Source organism: Pseudorca crassidens, chromosome X (assembly GCF_039906515.1).
Source record: "Pseudorca crassidens isolate mPseCra1 chromosome X, mPseCra1.hap1, whole genome shotgun sequence".
Taxonomy (NCBI): domain Eukaryota; kingdom Metazoa; phylum Chordata; class Mammalia; order Artiodactyla; family Delphinidae; genus Pseudorca; species Pseudorca crassidens.
The window spans coordinates 106,269,420-106,284,710 of NC_090317.1; the positions used below are offsets into that span (position 1 = coordinate 106,269,420).

Genomic DNA, 15,291 nt, shown 5'->3' on the forward strand with positions numbered 1-15,291 from the left:
TTCTGGATCCAGGAAGCCTGGACAGTTCCCACACCAAGACACATTATAATTAAACTGTCACAAGTGAAAGACAATGAGAGAATCTTAAAAGCAGCAAGAGGAAAACAACTTGTTACACACAAGGGAATCCCCATAAATCCATCAGCAGATTTTTCAGCAGAAACTTTGCGGGCCAGAAGGGAGTTTCATGATATATTCAAAGTATTTAAAGGGAAAAAAAACCTGCCAACCAGAAGACTCTATCCAGAAAAGCTGTCATTCAGAATTGGAGAGAGAAAGAGTTTTCCAGACAAGCAAAAGCTGAAGGAATGAAACACCACTACACCAGCCTTACAAGAAATGTAAAACGGACTTCTTCTTTAAACTCAAACAAAAGGGTGCTAGCTAATTAGTAACAGGAAAACATGAAAGCATAAGCCTCACAAGTAAAGGTAATTATATAATTAAATTCAAAATAATCAAATCTTGTGATAGTGATGGGCTGACTGCTTATACATTCAGTATGAAGGTTAAAAAGCAAAAGTAATAAAAATAACTATAACCAAAGTAATTTGTTAATAGACACACAGATAAAAAATACGTAAACCGTGGCATCAAAAACATAAAACAGAGGGAGGAGAGTAAAAATGTAGAGCTTTAGAATGTGTTCGAAGTTAGGTATTATCAACTTAAAATAGATGGTTATAAATATGTTTTATCTGAGCCTCATGGTAACCACAAAGCAAAAACCTATACACAAACAACAGAAAGGAATCTAAGCATTACACTACAATCATCAAATCACAAAGGAAGAGAGCAAGAGGAAGAAAGGCACAGAGGAACTACAGAACAGCCAGCAAACAATTTTTTAACTGGCAGTAAGTACACACCTATCAAAAGTTACTTTAAGTGGACTAAATTTTCCAATCACAATATATGGAGCAGCTGAATGGATTAAAAAACAAGACCTACAGTCTCCCATGGCAATAGAAATAAAAACAAATAAACAAATGGGACCTAATCAAACTTACAAGCTTTTGCACAGCAAAGGAAACCATAAACAAAATGAAAAGACAACCTACAGAATGGGAGAAAATATTTGCAAATAATGCAACCAACAAGGGCTTAATTTCCAAAATATACAAACAGCTCATACAACTCAACAACAAAAAAACAACCCAACTGAAAAATGGGCAGAAGATTGGAATTGTCACATACACACTACTATATGTAAAATAGATAGCTAATAAGGACCTACTGTACAGCACAGGGAACTCAACTCAGTACTCTGTAATGGCCTATATGGGAAAAGAATCTAAAAAAAGAGTGGATATATGTACACGTATAACTGACTCACTTTGCTCTACAGTAGAAACTAACACAACATTATAGACCAACTATACCCCAGTAAAAAAAAAAATGGACAAAAGACCTAAATAGACATTTCTCCAAAGAAGTACAAACGGCCAAGAGGCACATGAAAAGATGCTCAACATCGCTAATTATTAGAGAATGCAAATCAAAACTACAATGAGATACTGCCTCACACACCAGTCAGAATTGGCCATCATTAAAAACTCTACAAATAACAAATGCTGGAGAAGACATGGAGAAAAGGGAACCCGCTTACAGTGTTGGTGGGAATGTAAAGTGGTGCAGCCACTATGGAGAACAGTACAGAGGTTCCTCAGAAAACTAAAAATAGAACATGATCCAGCAGTCCCACTCCTGGGCATATATCCGTGCAAAACTCATCTAAAAAGGTACATGCACCCCTGTGTCCATAGCAGCACTATTCACAATAGCCAAGACATGGAAACAACCTAAATGCCCATCAACAGAGGAATGGATAAAGAAGATATGGTACATATATACAATGCAATACTACTCAGCCATAAAAAAGAGAACGAAATAGTGCCATTTGCAGCAACATGGGTGCAACTAGAGATTATCATACTAAGTGAAGTCAGAAAGAGAAAGACAAATACCATATGATATCACTTAAATGTGGAATCTAAAATACAACACAAAGGAACCTATCTGAGAAACACAAACAGACTCACGGACATAGGGAACAGACTTGTGGTTGCCAAGGGGGAGGAGGTTGGTGGAGGAATGGAGTGGGAGGTTGGGGTTAGCAGATGTAAGCTATTATACATGGAATAGATAAACAACAAGGTCCTACTGTATAGCACAGAGAACTATATTCAATATCCTATGATAAACCATAATGGAAAAGAATATTAAATATATATGTATAACTGAATCACTTTGCTGTACAGCAGAAATTAACACAACATTGTAAATCAACTATACTTAAAACAAAAGGAAAGGAAAGACACAAGACAAATGCAACATATGACCCTAGGTTCCGGGGTGGGGGTGGAATATATACATATGCACATATATGGTAATAGTTATAAAAGACATTATGAATTATTAAGGCAATTGGTGAAATTTAAATATAGGCTACAAATCAGATGATAATATAGTGCAATGTGGTTCCATAAGATAGGGTTCAAGGACATAATGATGAAGTACTTAGAAAAAAAGGGTCATGGACCTGAACCTTATATTGAAATGGGTCAGCAATAATAACAACAACGATAATAAATCTATGTATTTAGAAAGAGAAACAAAGCAAATATGGCAACATTAACACTTGGTGAATCAAGGTAAAGGGTATATTAGGAGTCTATTTTACTATTGGAATTTTTCTGTAACTTTGAAATTAAAATTTAATGAAAATCCTTTCCAACAAAAACAAAACAACAACAGAAACAAGACCTAGCCCTATGTGGCCTATAAAAAAGTCACTTCAGATGTAAAGATGTAAAGAAACCTGGGGTAGCTACACTTATATCAAACAAAATAGACTTTGAAACGACGACTAAAATAAGACCCAAAGAAGGGCATTACAACAATGATAAAGAGGTCATTCCAATAAGAGGCTATAACATTTGTAAGTATTTGTTCACCCAACATAGGGGCACCTAAACATATAAAGCAAATATTGAGAGACCTAAAGGGAAAAATAGATAGCAATACAATAATAGTAGGGGATTTAACCATATCTCAACGTACATCAATGGATAGGTTATCCAGACAGAACATCAATAAGGAAGCATGGGACCATATATTATGTCAGATGAACTTAACATACATACAGAACACTCCATCCAAACACAGCAGAGTACATTCTTAAGTGTACATGGAACATTCTCTAGGTTGGAATATTCTCTAGGATAGATCATATATTGGGCCACAAAACAAGTCTCAGTAAATTTAAGAAGATTGAAATCATATCGAGCATCTTTTCTGACCACAGTGTTATGAAACCAAAAATCAATTTCAAGAAGAAAACTGGAAAATTGACAAATACGGGAATATTTAATAACATACCAATGTGTTACTGTACACACTACAAATGGATTGATGAAGAAATCACAGGAGAAATCAAAAACTACCTTGAGACAAATGAAAATGGAAATACAACATAACAAAAGTTACAGGATGCAGCAAAGCAGTTCCGAGAGGGAAGTTCATACAGATAAATGCCTGCATCAAGAAACAAAAAGGTCTCAAACAACCAACCTAACTTTACACCTCAAGGAACTAGAAAAAGAAGAACAAAGTCCAAAGTTAATGGAAGGAAAGAAAGATCAGTGCAGACATAAATGAAATAGAGATGAAAAAGATAATGCAAAAGATCAATGAAACGAAGCGCTTTTTTTTTCTTTTTGAAAAGATAAACAAAATAGACCTTTAGACAAACTCGCCAAGAGAAAAAGAGAGAGGACTCAAAATCAGAAATGTATGAAGAGATGAGTACAACTTATACCACAGAAATACAAAGGATCGTAAGACTACTGAAAACAATTATATGCCAACAAATTGGATAATCTGGAAGAAATGGATAAATTCCTAGAAACATACAACCTGCCAAGACTGAATCATGAAGAAACAAACTCTGAACAGACCAACAATGAGAAAGGAGATTGAATCTATAAGCAAAAGTCCCCCCCGCCGCCCCAAAAAAGCCCAGAATCAGATGGTTTCTCTGGCAAATTCTACCAAACATTTAAAAAAGAACACGAATCCTTCTCAAACATTTACAAAAAAATTGAAGAGGAAATCACACCCCCAAAATTATTTTACAAGGCCAGCATTACACTTTGATACCAAAGCCAGATGAGGACACTACAACAAAACTATAGACCAACATCTAATGAATACAGATGCAAAAATTCTCAACAAAATATTAGCAAACCAAATTCGACGGTACATTAAAAGGATCATACACCATGACCAAGTGGGATTTATCCCTGGGTTGCATGGGTGGTTCAACATATACAGCTGAATAAATATACCACATTAATAGAATGAAAGAAAATCATATGATCATCCCAATAGATGAAGAAAAAGCATTTGGCAAAATTCAACATCCATTCGTGATAAAAACTCTCAACAGAGTGGGCATAGAGGGAACATATGTCAACATGATGAAGGCCATGTATGACAAGCCCACAGCTAACATCATATTCAGTGGTGAAAAGCTGAAAGCTTTTCTGCTAAGATCAGAAGACCAGGGTGCCTACTCTTGCCGCTTTTGTTCAGTATAGTGCTGAAAGTCCTAGCCAGCATAACTGGGTGAGAAAAAGAATAAAAGGCCCACAAATCAGAAAGAAAGTAGTAAATTTATCTCTATTTGCAAATGACATGATAACATACATAGAAAACCTGGAAGACTCTACCAAAAAACTGTTAGAACTCAATGAATTTAGTGAAGTTGCAGGATAAAAACTCAATATACAAAAATCTGTTGCATTTTTACACACTAATAACAAACTACGACAAAGAGAAATTAAGAAAATAATTCCACTTACGATTGCATCAAAAAGAATAAAATACCGAGGAATAAATTTAAGGCGGTGAAAGACCTGTACCCTAAAAACTATAAGACAGTGATGAAAGAAATTGAAGAAGATGCAAACAAATGGAAAGATATTTCATGCTCATTGACTGGAAGAATTAATATTGTTAAAATGTCCATACTACCCCCAGGCAATCTACAGATTAAGTGCAATCCCAATCAAAATTCCAATGGCATTCTTCACACAAATAGAACAAAAAATCCTAAAATTTGTATGGAACCACAAAAAAAAAAGACCCCGAAGAGCCAAAGCAATCTTGAGAAAGAAGAGCAAAGCAGGAGGACTCGTGCTCCCTGATTTCATACTGTATTACAAAGCCATAGTAGTCAAAATGGTATGGCATTGGCATAAAAACAGACACATAGATCAACAGAACAGAACAGAGGGCCTATAAATAAACCTTCACACATATGGTCAATTAATTTACAACAAACAAGCTAAAAACATACAATACGAAAAGAATAGTCTCTTCAGTAAATGGTGTTGGGAAAACTGCACAGCCACATACAAAAGAATGAAATGGGACCACTATCTTACACCATACATGAAAAACAATTCAAAATGGATTAAAGACTTGAATGTAAGACCTGAAACCATGAAAACTCCTGGAAGAAAACATAGGGGGTAAGCTCCCTGATATCAGTCTTGGTGATGACTTTTTGAGTTCACACCAAAAGCAAAGGCAACAAAAGCAAAAATAATCTGACTACATCAAATAAAAAGCTTCTGTACAGCAAACAAAACCATCGAGAAATAAAAAGACAGAACGGGAGAAAATATTTGCAAATCATATATCTTACATGGAGATAATATTCAGAATGTATAAAGAACTCATACAACTCAAGAGAAAAAAACAATCTGATTAAAAAATGAGAAGATCCATTAGACATTTTACCAAAGATATACCACTGGCCAACAGGTACATGAAAAGGTGCTGGACATCACACTAATCATCAGGGAAATGCAAATCAAAACCACAATGAGGTATCACCTCACATCTGTTTGAATGGCTATTAACAGAGACAAGACATAACGAGTGTTGGTGAGAACGTGAAGAAAAGGGGGAACCCTTGTGCACAGTTTTAGTGCGAATGAAAAATGGTGCAGAGAACAGACTGGTGGTTGCCAGAGGTAGGGGCTGGGCAAAATGAGCAAAGGTGGTCAAAAAGTACACAATGCCAGTTATAAGATAAATAAGTCCTGCATGGGATATAACGTACAGCATGGAGACTACAGTTAACAATACTGTACTGTATGTTTAAAAGTTGCATGGCAGCATGGATGGACCTAGAGATTATCGTACTAAGTGGAGTAAGTCAGACAGAGAAAGGCAAATATCATATGATATCCCTGATATGTGGAATCTAAAAATATGATACAGATGAACTTATTTACAAAACAGAAGTAGAATCACAGACATAGAAAACAAATTTATGGTTACCAAAGGAGAAGGGGGCGGGGTAAATTAGGAGTATGGGATTAACAGATATAAAAATAGATAAACAACAAGGCCCTACTGTATAGCATAGGAAAGTATATGCAATATTTTGTAATTACCTATAATGGAAAAGAATGTGAAAAAGAATACGTATACATATATATATATATATATATATATCTGAATCACTTTGCTGTACACCTGAAACTAACACAACATTGTAAATCAGCTAAACTTCAACTAAAAAAAAGTTGCTAAGAGATTATTAAATCTTTTATTCTTGTGATGAGAACTTTTATAAGATTTGTAACTATGGTGATGAATGTTAACTTACTGTGGTAATCAATTCGCAGTATATACTTATTTCAAATAATTACGTTGTACACCTAAAGTTAATACGTTCCATGTCAATTATATCTCAATAAAAATTTTACAAACGAATAATAGCTACTAATTTCAATATCTTTCATCACTATTCAACACTAACCAACTAGTAATCAACATCATCATTGTATACCGTTAATATAGTAAAGAACTTAAAGACAGCATTTTTATGTAAAATTGAAACCATCTACCCCAAGTCATAATTTCACAAAGTCACTGAAGGTAAATATCAGGTACTGGATAGATCTTTTCTTTCTTAAGGAAAACTAGAGAAAGGCGGGAATGACAAAGTAGTCACACATCAAGTTGGAAATTGGTTAAAAACAAAATATATGATTTAGATAAGCAATCCAAAGAAAAATAGGGGTGGGCATATTTGCTCATACACAGCCCCCTTTTTAAGACAAAATAGTGTTCTAATACACAGCTTCCTTTTGTATAAAGAGAAAATAGTTTGCTTGGGTGTAAACAAAAATCATAGGTGTAAGGATTCTTGTGTCTCAGCTTACATCAATTCTGGCTAAAGTCACTTTTTAAGCAAGTTAAACCCTTATCATCATTTGAATTGAGGAAAGGGAAGTGAGTTAGATATCATCCCGTCTAGAAAGCCTGAAACCATGGTGAATTTCAGAAGAATTAAAGAATATCTTGCCTATAGCAAACCATTTCACTTCTTTGATCTCAGATTAAACTGAGTCATCTCCTTTTTCTTCACTTCAGCAGTGTCTATCATATTATGCTATATCAGAGTGCTATTTTAACTTTGACTATGTCTTCCCTTATTTTGAAACATTCATTTTTTTTAATGTTTCAGTCATTTCTTTGGACCAACTTCAGACAAACCATGAAAACTAGGGCCAATAATCCAAAAAGGATTTTTATGCATATCTGTGGGGATCACCTCAGAATAGAATCAAATTGAAGTGTTAATGCTAAAGAATTGCCATTACCTAAGTTAGAAATCCCTGAACCATTAGCAGTGCTATTTGAGCAGGCAGTGGATCAGTGAAGTAGGGATGAGGGCTGGCCAAGTTCCCAGTGTACACACTTGGGACTCAATAAATATTTCCTTGAGGTTTTTTTTGTGTGTGGGGGAGGAGGCTTGTGGTCACCAGTATTGTTAGAGTCAACATTTTTGGGCCGCCTATAATGTTATAGCCACATATCAGCATATGATTAGATAACCCATAAATATTGGTTATCTTGCTAGTTCGATGCCTTAAAACAGAGTATATCAATCAGCTATTGCTTTGTAACAAAATAATCGGAAAATTCTCAAGTTACATATTTTTCATTCAGGCCGTCTTGTTGGTTGATTGGAGTTGTGCTGGAGCTCAACTAGGCTGGACTCCAAGTTGTGGGTTGGGGTCAAGTCTGTTCCACATGTCTCTCACCCCCTTGGGTCAGAAGACCACTGGACCATGTACTTCTTATGGCACATAAGCACAAGAAAGCAAGCCCAACCACTTAAGCACATTACGAGGCTCTGCTTATGTCATATCTAACATTCCATTGGCCAAAGCAGGTTATGTGACCATGTCTAAATTCCTGAGCCAGAGAAGCACGTTCCCCCCAACACTCGGTCACTTTACTTTGTACGTACTGGCCATCTTCTTGCTCTTCCGTGAGCAAGCCAATCACACTCTCCTCTCAGAGTCTGCATTTCCTATTCCCTCTGTCTCATGCACTCTTCCTTCAAATATCTACGTGGCTCCCAGCCTCAAGTCCCTAACATTTTGGCTCATCTGCCCCTTATTAACGAGGGCTCTTAGACTCCCCTTTCTGAAGAGTCTTCCTCACTGCCCCTCCCTAACCCTCTTTTCTGAGGCCTGAGTGCCTCCATAAGGATGTGAATTCCGCGGAGCCAGCTTTTTGGTTGTGTACTGCTGTAATCCCAGTACTCAGAACATTGCCTGGCACATAGTTGGCTTTTGATAAGTACTTGAATATATAAATAAATCTGTTTTGAAATTTTTACGGCTTTTTTTTTAACATTTAAAATCTGGCTCAGTATTGAATAGTCTGGTGGCATTACTTTAGTTTCAGGTGTCATTTAGCGGTTTTCACTTTTCCAGTATAATCTGACACAGAAAATATTAGGCCTTAAGCATTTTTCAGTGGTTGGTTCACTTCTTACTCACGCATACATGTGATAATTCTGATTTCCACTTTTAAAGGAGATTAGTTAAACCCAAAGGAGTTTTAACTGTGAAAATCTTGAGAAAAGAAGAAAAGATTATATTTTACTTGTTTATTTTCTACCTAAGATGTAATAGGCCCCCAAAAACTGTTTGAATGGATACATGAAACTGCCATGAAAGTTTCCAGCAAAACAAAGAAGCCAAGTTTACCTTTGTACTTGGACACTTGCATTTGAGACTCACAGCTGATAGTTATGACTGGTTGACATCGTTAGGTTTATACCTTTTTTTGATCCTTGAAGTAATTCAGGGAGAAGAATGTCAGTCACTTCACTGAACTGTACCTAAACCTTAAGACAGTAGAGTTGAGTTCCTAGAGCTCCAGTATGAGCTAATTAAACTGTCAGAAATATTAACATCATTGCTCATGAGTGTCTCTTTTGGTTCCAATTTATTCTATAAGGCATACTATCACTAAAGTGGGCTTGACACCATTAAAAATGCCTCGTGTTCCCCAATTCGGCAAAATTTTGCATTGGTAATGGAACAGAAATGTAATCAACCCTGCAGCTGTCAGCATCCTGTTCCTTCTGGCAACATTTCATTCACTCCATCCTTTCCAGATGATGGTAGTTTAAAACCACGGGCAAGGGGCTTCCCTGGTGGCACGGTGGTTAAGAATCCGCCTGCCAATTCAGGGGACATGGGTTCGAGCCCTGGTCCGGGAAGTTACCGCATGCCGGGGAGCAACTAAGCCCGTGTGCCACAACTACTGAACCTGCGCTCTAGAGCCCGTGTGCCACAACTACTGAAGCCCATGCACCCTAGAGCGTGTGCTCGCAACAAGAGAAGGCACTGCGATGAGAAGCCCACGCACCACAGTGAAGAGTAGCCCCTGCTCGCTGCAACTAGAGAAAGCCCGCACGCAGCAACGAAGACCCAGCGCAGCCGAAAATAAATAAATAAAATTAAATAAATAAATAAAATTTAAAAACCCACAGGCAAAAAGAAACTAAAGATGCTGAATTTCATTTTTTCATTTCTAAAGGCATAAATATCAGCAAGTAGTATGTGCATGTGGATGGATAGATAATCTAACTTCCTTTTCACCTTATAACCTGAACAGCAATCATTTCCTGTCCTTAGAACTTCAAAGAGGGTTCCTATGGTATGTTACCAGGAGACTCACAGAATCAGAGGGGTTCTGTCTACCCCAGGTCCTTAGCCCTCCTTTCTAATAATGGTATACAGCCTCACATCCACCTAGGATAGGATTTTGTCTAAATGGTGAGCACTGCCAAGGATTCTTTTAGCTTGTGCTTTAAGAAAGAAGGATGAACACTTGGTAATAAATGCGGGATTATAATCAGAGATGAAAATCCAAGTGGCATAGACCAAAGGAAACGACAGGCAGGCATATTTAAGTCATTACATCACTGGCTCCCCAGTCATTTTCAAGTCACATGTGAACCAGAGGTTGTCAACCCCTTAAGCGTGTATATTTTTGTTGATCTGCTGAAGCAAGGTCTTGTTTTAAATGGAAGTGACAATGTGCTCAACAAACAGAGCTTGAAAAGAAGTTATTTTCACTGTTGGAAGATTGAATGTTATGAAAAATTAGTTTCAAAGGACCTTCAAAGTTCAAAACAATTTTGTTTGCACTTAAGAAATTTCTCCCTTACTGCAAATGCTGTTTGAGGTGTATTTCTTTGACACATGAGTAAACAGTCGAGACACAGATCAACAAAATCTACAAGGAGACTCCCATCCCCAGAAGAAAACCATCCATCCCTAAACTCCCTTCCTTCCAAATCATCCTTCTCTCCTCACATAAACAAATGCTCAAAAATTTTGTTAAAAAGTTTCCCTTTGTAAGCCTCTAAAAACATAATTATGAAGAAGTAACCCCACGGAACAAATAGGAGAGGAACATAACTTCCCGGTATGTCCATATACACAGTCCTTAGAATATCTATATTTCATTTCCTATGTAGGGCACATACAACTTTTATTTCTCCCTATTACAGTGGACTTTAAAGGTACTTGAGTTTTCTCTGTATGTCTTGTTAAATGTCACAGTAAAGAATGGAAAAAATACCTCAGTGTCTCCACTCCTTACCTTCCTGAAGTGAATGCAAAATGTCACGTGCTTCTTTTGTGTTGAAGAGACACGCTGCACATGTGCTATGATCATCTTTTATTACAAAGAAAAACATTTCACGTTTGTTAATGGGGCATAAGAAACTTAGGGCAACTTTAACTTCTAAGCAGATACACAGTTTTCTTTTCCAAAGATAATGACGTGGACAAATCCCTGCATGAGATTCTTTTTCCCGTGAAGGGACTGTTCCCTAATTAGTAAGCTTCAGGGGTTATTTTTATTTATGTTATTGATGAAGGAGTGAAAATGAATTAATAATGGATTTTTAAATGGCGTCATGAACCTTTTCTCCGGTATCTGTGTTTTCTCAAGTGTAATTTGCCACTGTTTGTGTTTGCTTTCATTAAGGCGAGGAAGATCTTCTCAGTCCTCCCCAGGACACAAGCACAGGGTTAGAAGAAGTGATGGAGCAACTCAACAACTCCTTCCCTAGTTCGAGAGGTAAGCGCCAGTACCCAGAAGTCACTCAAACTTCCTGGAAGTAGGCCACTCGTTTCCATACCCAACTAGCATGTGTAGTTTCCATGTTTACGTAAACAGGTGCGGACAGAATGCCAGTTTGGGGTCACTGGGAGAAGATTTTGTCTTCGAGTGTGAATTTCTGGTTTGGAGTATTTCCAATTCAAATACCTGTGTAATCAAGGTGTTTGTAGAAATAAGAATAGTAACTTATGTTTATAAAGTATCGATATCTTCCTTGCTTGGCACATTAGCCTGAAGAGTTAATTATGAGATAGCTTTTACTTAAGAGCAGTTGTTAAGTGACTTTTACAGACGAGGAGATTAATGCCCTGATGGTGCCTTTGCCAGGGACGTACCGCTGCTACGTGATACAGCACGGTCCGCGATAGGCCTAGCGTACAGTGGTGGTGGGAACTCGGGCTTGCAATCTCATGCCTTTTATGTATATTTGAAAACTGTGTCTTACCCCATCACTTACACATAAGTACAATTAAATCTCTATGTACTAGTTCGTTAGTCTTTTCATTTGCATAGATAGAATACAATTTTCACAAAGAAAGACACTAATATTATTTCATTTAAATGTTAGTATATCTGAATATTAATATTATCGAACATTAAAATTATTTCTCCCATCACTTTGACTTTGAATATTTTGCCCTCATACCAAAAATACAGCATTTTACCGCACTGAATTTTCCTACCAGCCAGTATGAGCTTCAGATGCCTTACTTCATCCAAGGAGCTATTTTGCTGCCGTTGTTAGTGTTTTGGACTATTTCTAGTGGTTCACTGCCCTAACATAAAACAGGTCACTGACCCACCCCCTTCAATGAATAAAAAGAATGGCAGACAGCATGGACGCTCGACTCAATACTATTGTATTCCAAGTGTGCAAGTTGCTAAGAAAGAACATCTTCAGAGTTCTCATCACGAGAGAAAAAATATTGTACATTTGTATGGGGACAGATGGTAAATAGACCTATCGGGTGATCATGTCACAGTGCATACAAATGTCAAGTCACTAGGTTGTACACCTGACACTAATACAATGGCGTATGTCAGTTATACTTCAGTTAAAAAAAGAATGGCAGCAGTCACCTGTGAGCAAATAGAGGGATATGCTAGAGAACCAAGGGTGGGGGGGAAGCACAAGGCTTTGCGGCCAGTGATTGGCACCCCTAATGGGCTGCCAGGGAGGGAAGGGCGGCCGAGAATCTGGCTGTTTGCTCCTCTCCACAAGGGCAATGAGGAGGCTGTTTTGAGTCCTGTGTTGTTCCTATCTTTTTGTTCAGTGTCAGTTAACAATGGCCATTTCCCAGCTATTTCATGTGCAAGTGAACGTTGTGTGGTGCACATTAAAAGCAATACTGTTCTGATAGAGCGTTGCTAAGGAACCGTCAGGGGAAGCTAATTTTAAATGTCTGCACCAGCCATCTTTTCACCGCTGAGCGCCTCTGATGTGTTGATTTTAACAGATAAAAGTCTTCTGTCTTCCACCCACCTCCTTATCCCACACCTGCCAGCCTCTTCTCCATCCTATCTTCACTGCCTCCTCTCCCAAAATGCCATGATTCATAATGAGAAGACCACACGCTGGTTTGACGTAAATCAAACACATTCACCTTGATCCTGCCAGCTTTTGCTAGCACCTACTATGTACCAGCGGAGGTGTCAGGGATGCAGAGTAGAAATGCCAAGTTCTTTGCCGTCAAGGTGCTTACGGTCAGTTGGGGATGCAGCCTTCCCGAGAAGTTCATACCACAGCACACTAGTATTACTGCTGTAATGGAGACGTCTGTGACGTGAGAGAATCCTAGAAACCCCCTTCTAGATAAATAGGAATGGCTTAGCCTCAAGCAGAGCAAGTGTCTTCCTCAAGATCACACAGCTACTCATGGGGCCAGAACTTTGGGCCCCGCATCTCACACACATTTCACTGACCCCAAGCTTCCCCTTGAAGGTCATAGACATGCGCCTCCTCCCTGCTCCTTGACCCGAAAGGTTGTTTACCTGCTCTGTGGGAAGTCAGTGGCAGCCCTGGGCATTTCTGTCACATCTGAACAGCTAGAGTATCAGAGGAGAGGCCACAGCAGGGCTCATGGCTCTGTTTCCCCAGCGGCAGCTTTTTTGTACTGGGTCTCTGGGCCATCCTCATCATCTTAAGGTGAGATCTTTGCACCCTCTCCCGGCATCCCCCTTTTAGACTCCTTGAAGCTAGATACCACATGGGTATGAAAGATCAGAAATATACCTCCTCTGATATGGTATTTGGCAGTCAGCCTCTCTGATGTTGTATTTACTTGTCTGATGTTAATTTACTTATATGGAAAACCTAGGAAACTCTATTCAGGCCGCCTGGGTAGTGTTTACTAAATTAGTGCTTATGGAAGCGTATCATCCCCTGAGTGCTAATTTGAGTTCTCAAATAGGGGATAAGCAGGATTTGTCTGATACCCGTTCCATTAACCAAGTTCCTACTTACTCAGTAGTACCCTGGTGCCCTGAGAGAATTCATTCATTTTCCTGAAGAAAACAATCAAATAAACAAACAAACAAAATCCTCATAACGAGAGTAGATAAGGTGCTAGAAGAGCTGGCTGGTCTTCCTGTGATGCTGTGACCTTGACATTTTCTTTTCTACTTCCTACCAAATTATACCTTGTCATAGGCCCCTTATGATTCTGCACCCAATTCCAATGTGTGGGGTTCTTTTCCCACACCACCGAACAATTCTCATACACCAGCTGGGTGTCCTACAATTTACCTCGATTCTGACTCTGTCTACCCAGAGACAGGATCCAATTCCACCCGTTAAGGTCTCAGTCCCACAAGACTGCCCCTCCCCTCCTACTTCAGACTGCCAATTTTAAGTCCAGGTTGTTAGCTGGGCTTCTGACCCACTGGCTATAGACTAGAGATTCCAACAACCCCCTCTTTGGGTTCGATTAATTTGCTCGAGCAGGGCACAGAACTCAGAGAAACATGTTACTTACTAGATCACTGGTTTCTTATAAAAGGGTCTAACTCAGAAACAGCCAGATGGATGAGGTGCGTAGGGCAAGGCACGGGGAAAGGGTGCAGAGCTTCCATGCCCTCTCTGGGCACACCACTCTCACCACATCTCCACGTGTTCACCAACCCGGAAGCTCTCCTAACCCTGTCCTTTTGGGTTTATAAGGAGGCTTCATTACATAGGCATGAATGATTAAATCATTGGCCACTGGTGACTGAACTCAATCTCCAGCCCCTCTCCTCTCCCTGGACATCATGGGGTAGGAGTGAAAAGTTCCAACCCCCTGATCACTTGGTTGGCTCCCCTGGCAAGCAGCCCCCATCCTTAGGTGCTTTCCAGAAGTCACCTTGGTAACGTAACAAAAGACACCTTGCTGCTGCTCATCACAGGACATTCCAAGGGTTTTAGGAGCGCTGTGCCTGGAAGGGGGACGAAGACTAAATATATATTTCCTCTCATAAATCACAATGTCACACCTATTTCTCCATACATTTAAATGGATAAAAAGTCTTGTCATTGTGAAAATAGGCTGATCGTCGATGCACTCTAAAAAGTGGTTTCTCAAGCACGTAGACCCCAGACGGGTTGCAACCAGAGGTTGATGATGCCGACTCCCAATTACCTCACCACCGACCAGTCAGAAGAGTGTTCATGAGCTGATCACACACCCCACAACCCCCTGCCTCACAGTCTTTATAAACCCTTCCCTGAAAGCCTTCGGGGACTTTCAGGGTCTTTTAAGCAGTAGCTGCCCCGGACTCCTTGCTGGCACCCTG

At 38.9% G+C, this 15,291-nt stretch overlaps 1 protein-coding gene across 6 annotated transcripts in view; it reads left to right on the plus strand.

Annotated features, from left to right (window-relative positions):
• The window catches only part of DMD (dystrophin), a 2,128,065-nt gene that overhangs the window by 2,099,837 nt on the left and 12,937 nt on the right, over window positions 1–15,291 (plus strand). For all 6 annotated transcript variants that reach the window (XM_067723245.1, XM_067723244.1, XM_067723248.1 and 3 more), the window contains one exon: window positions 11,386–11,478. In XM_067723245.1, coding sequence (XP_067579346.1) covers window positions 11,386–11,478 — 93 coding nt within the window. The remainder of the gene's footprint in view (window positions 1–11,385; window positions 11,479–15,291) is intronic.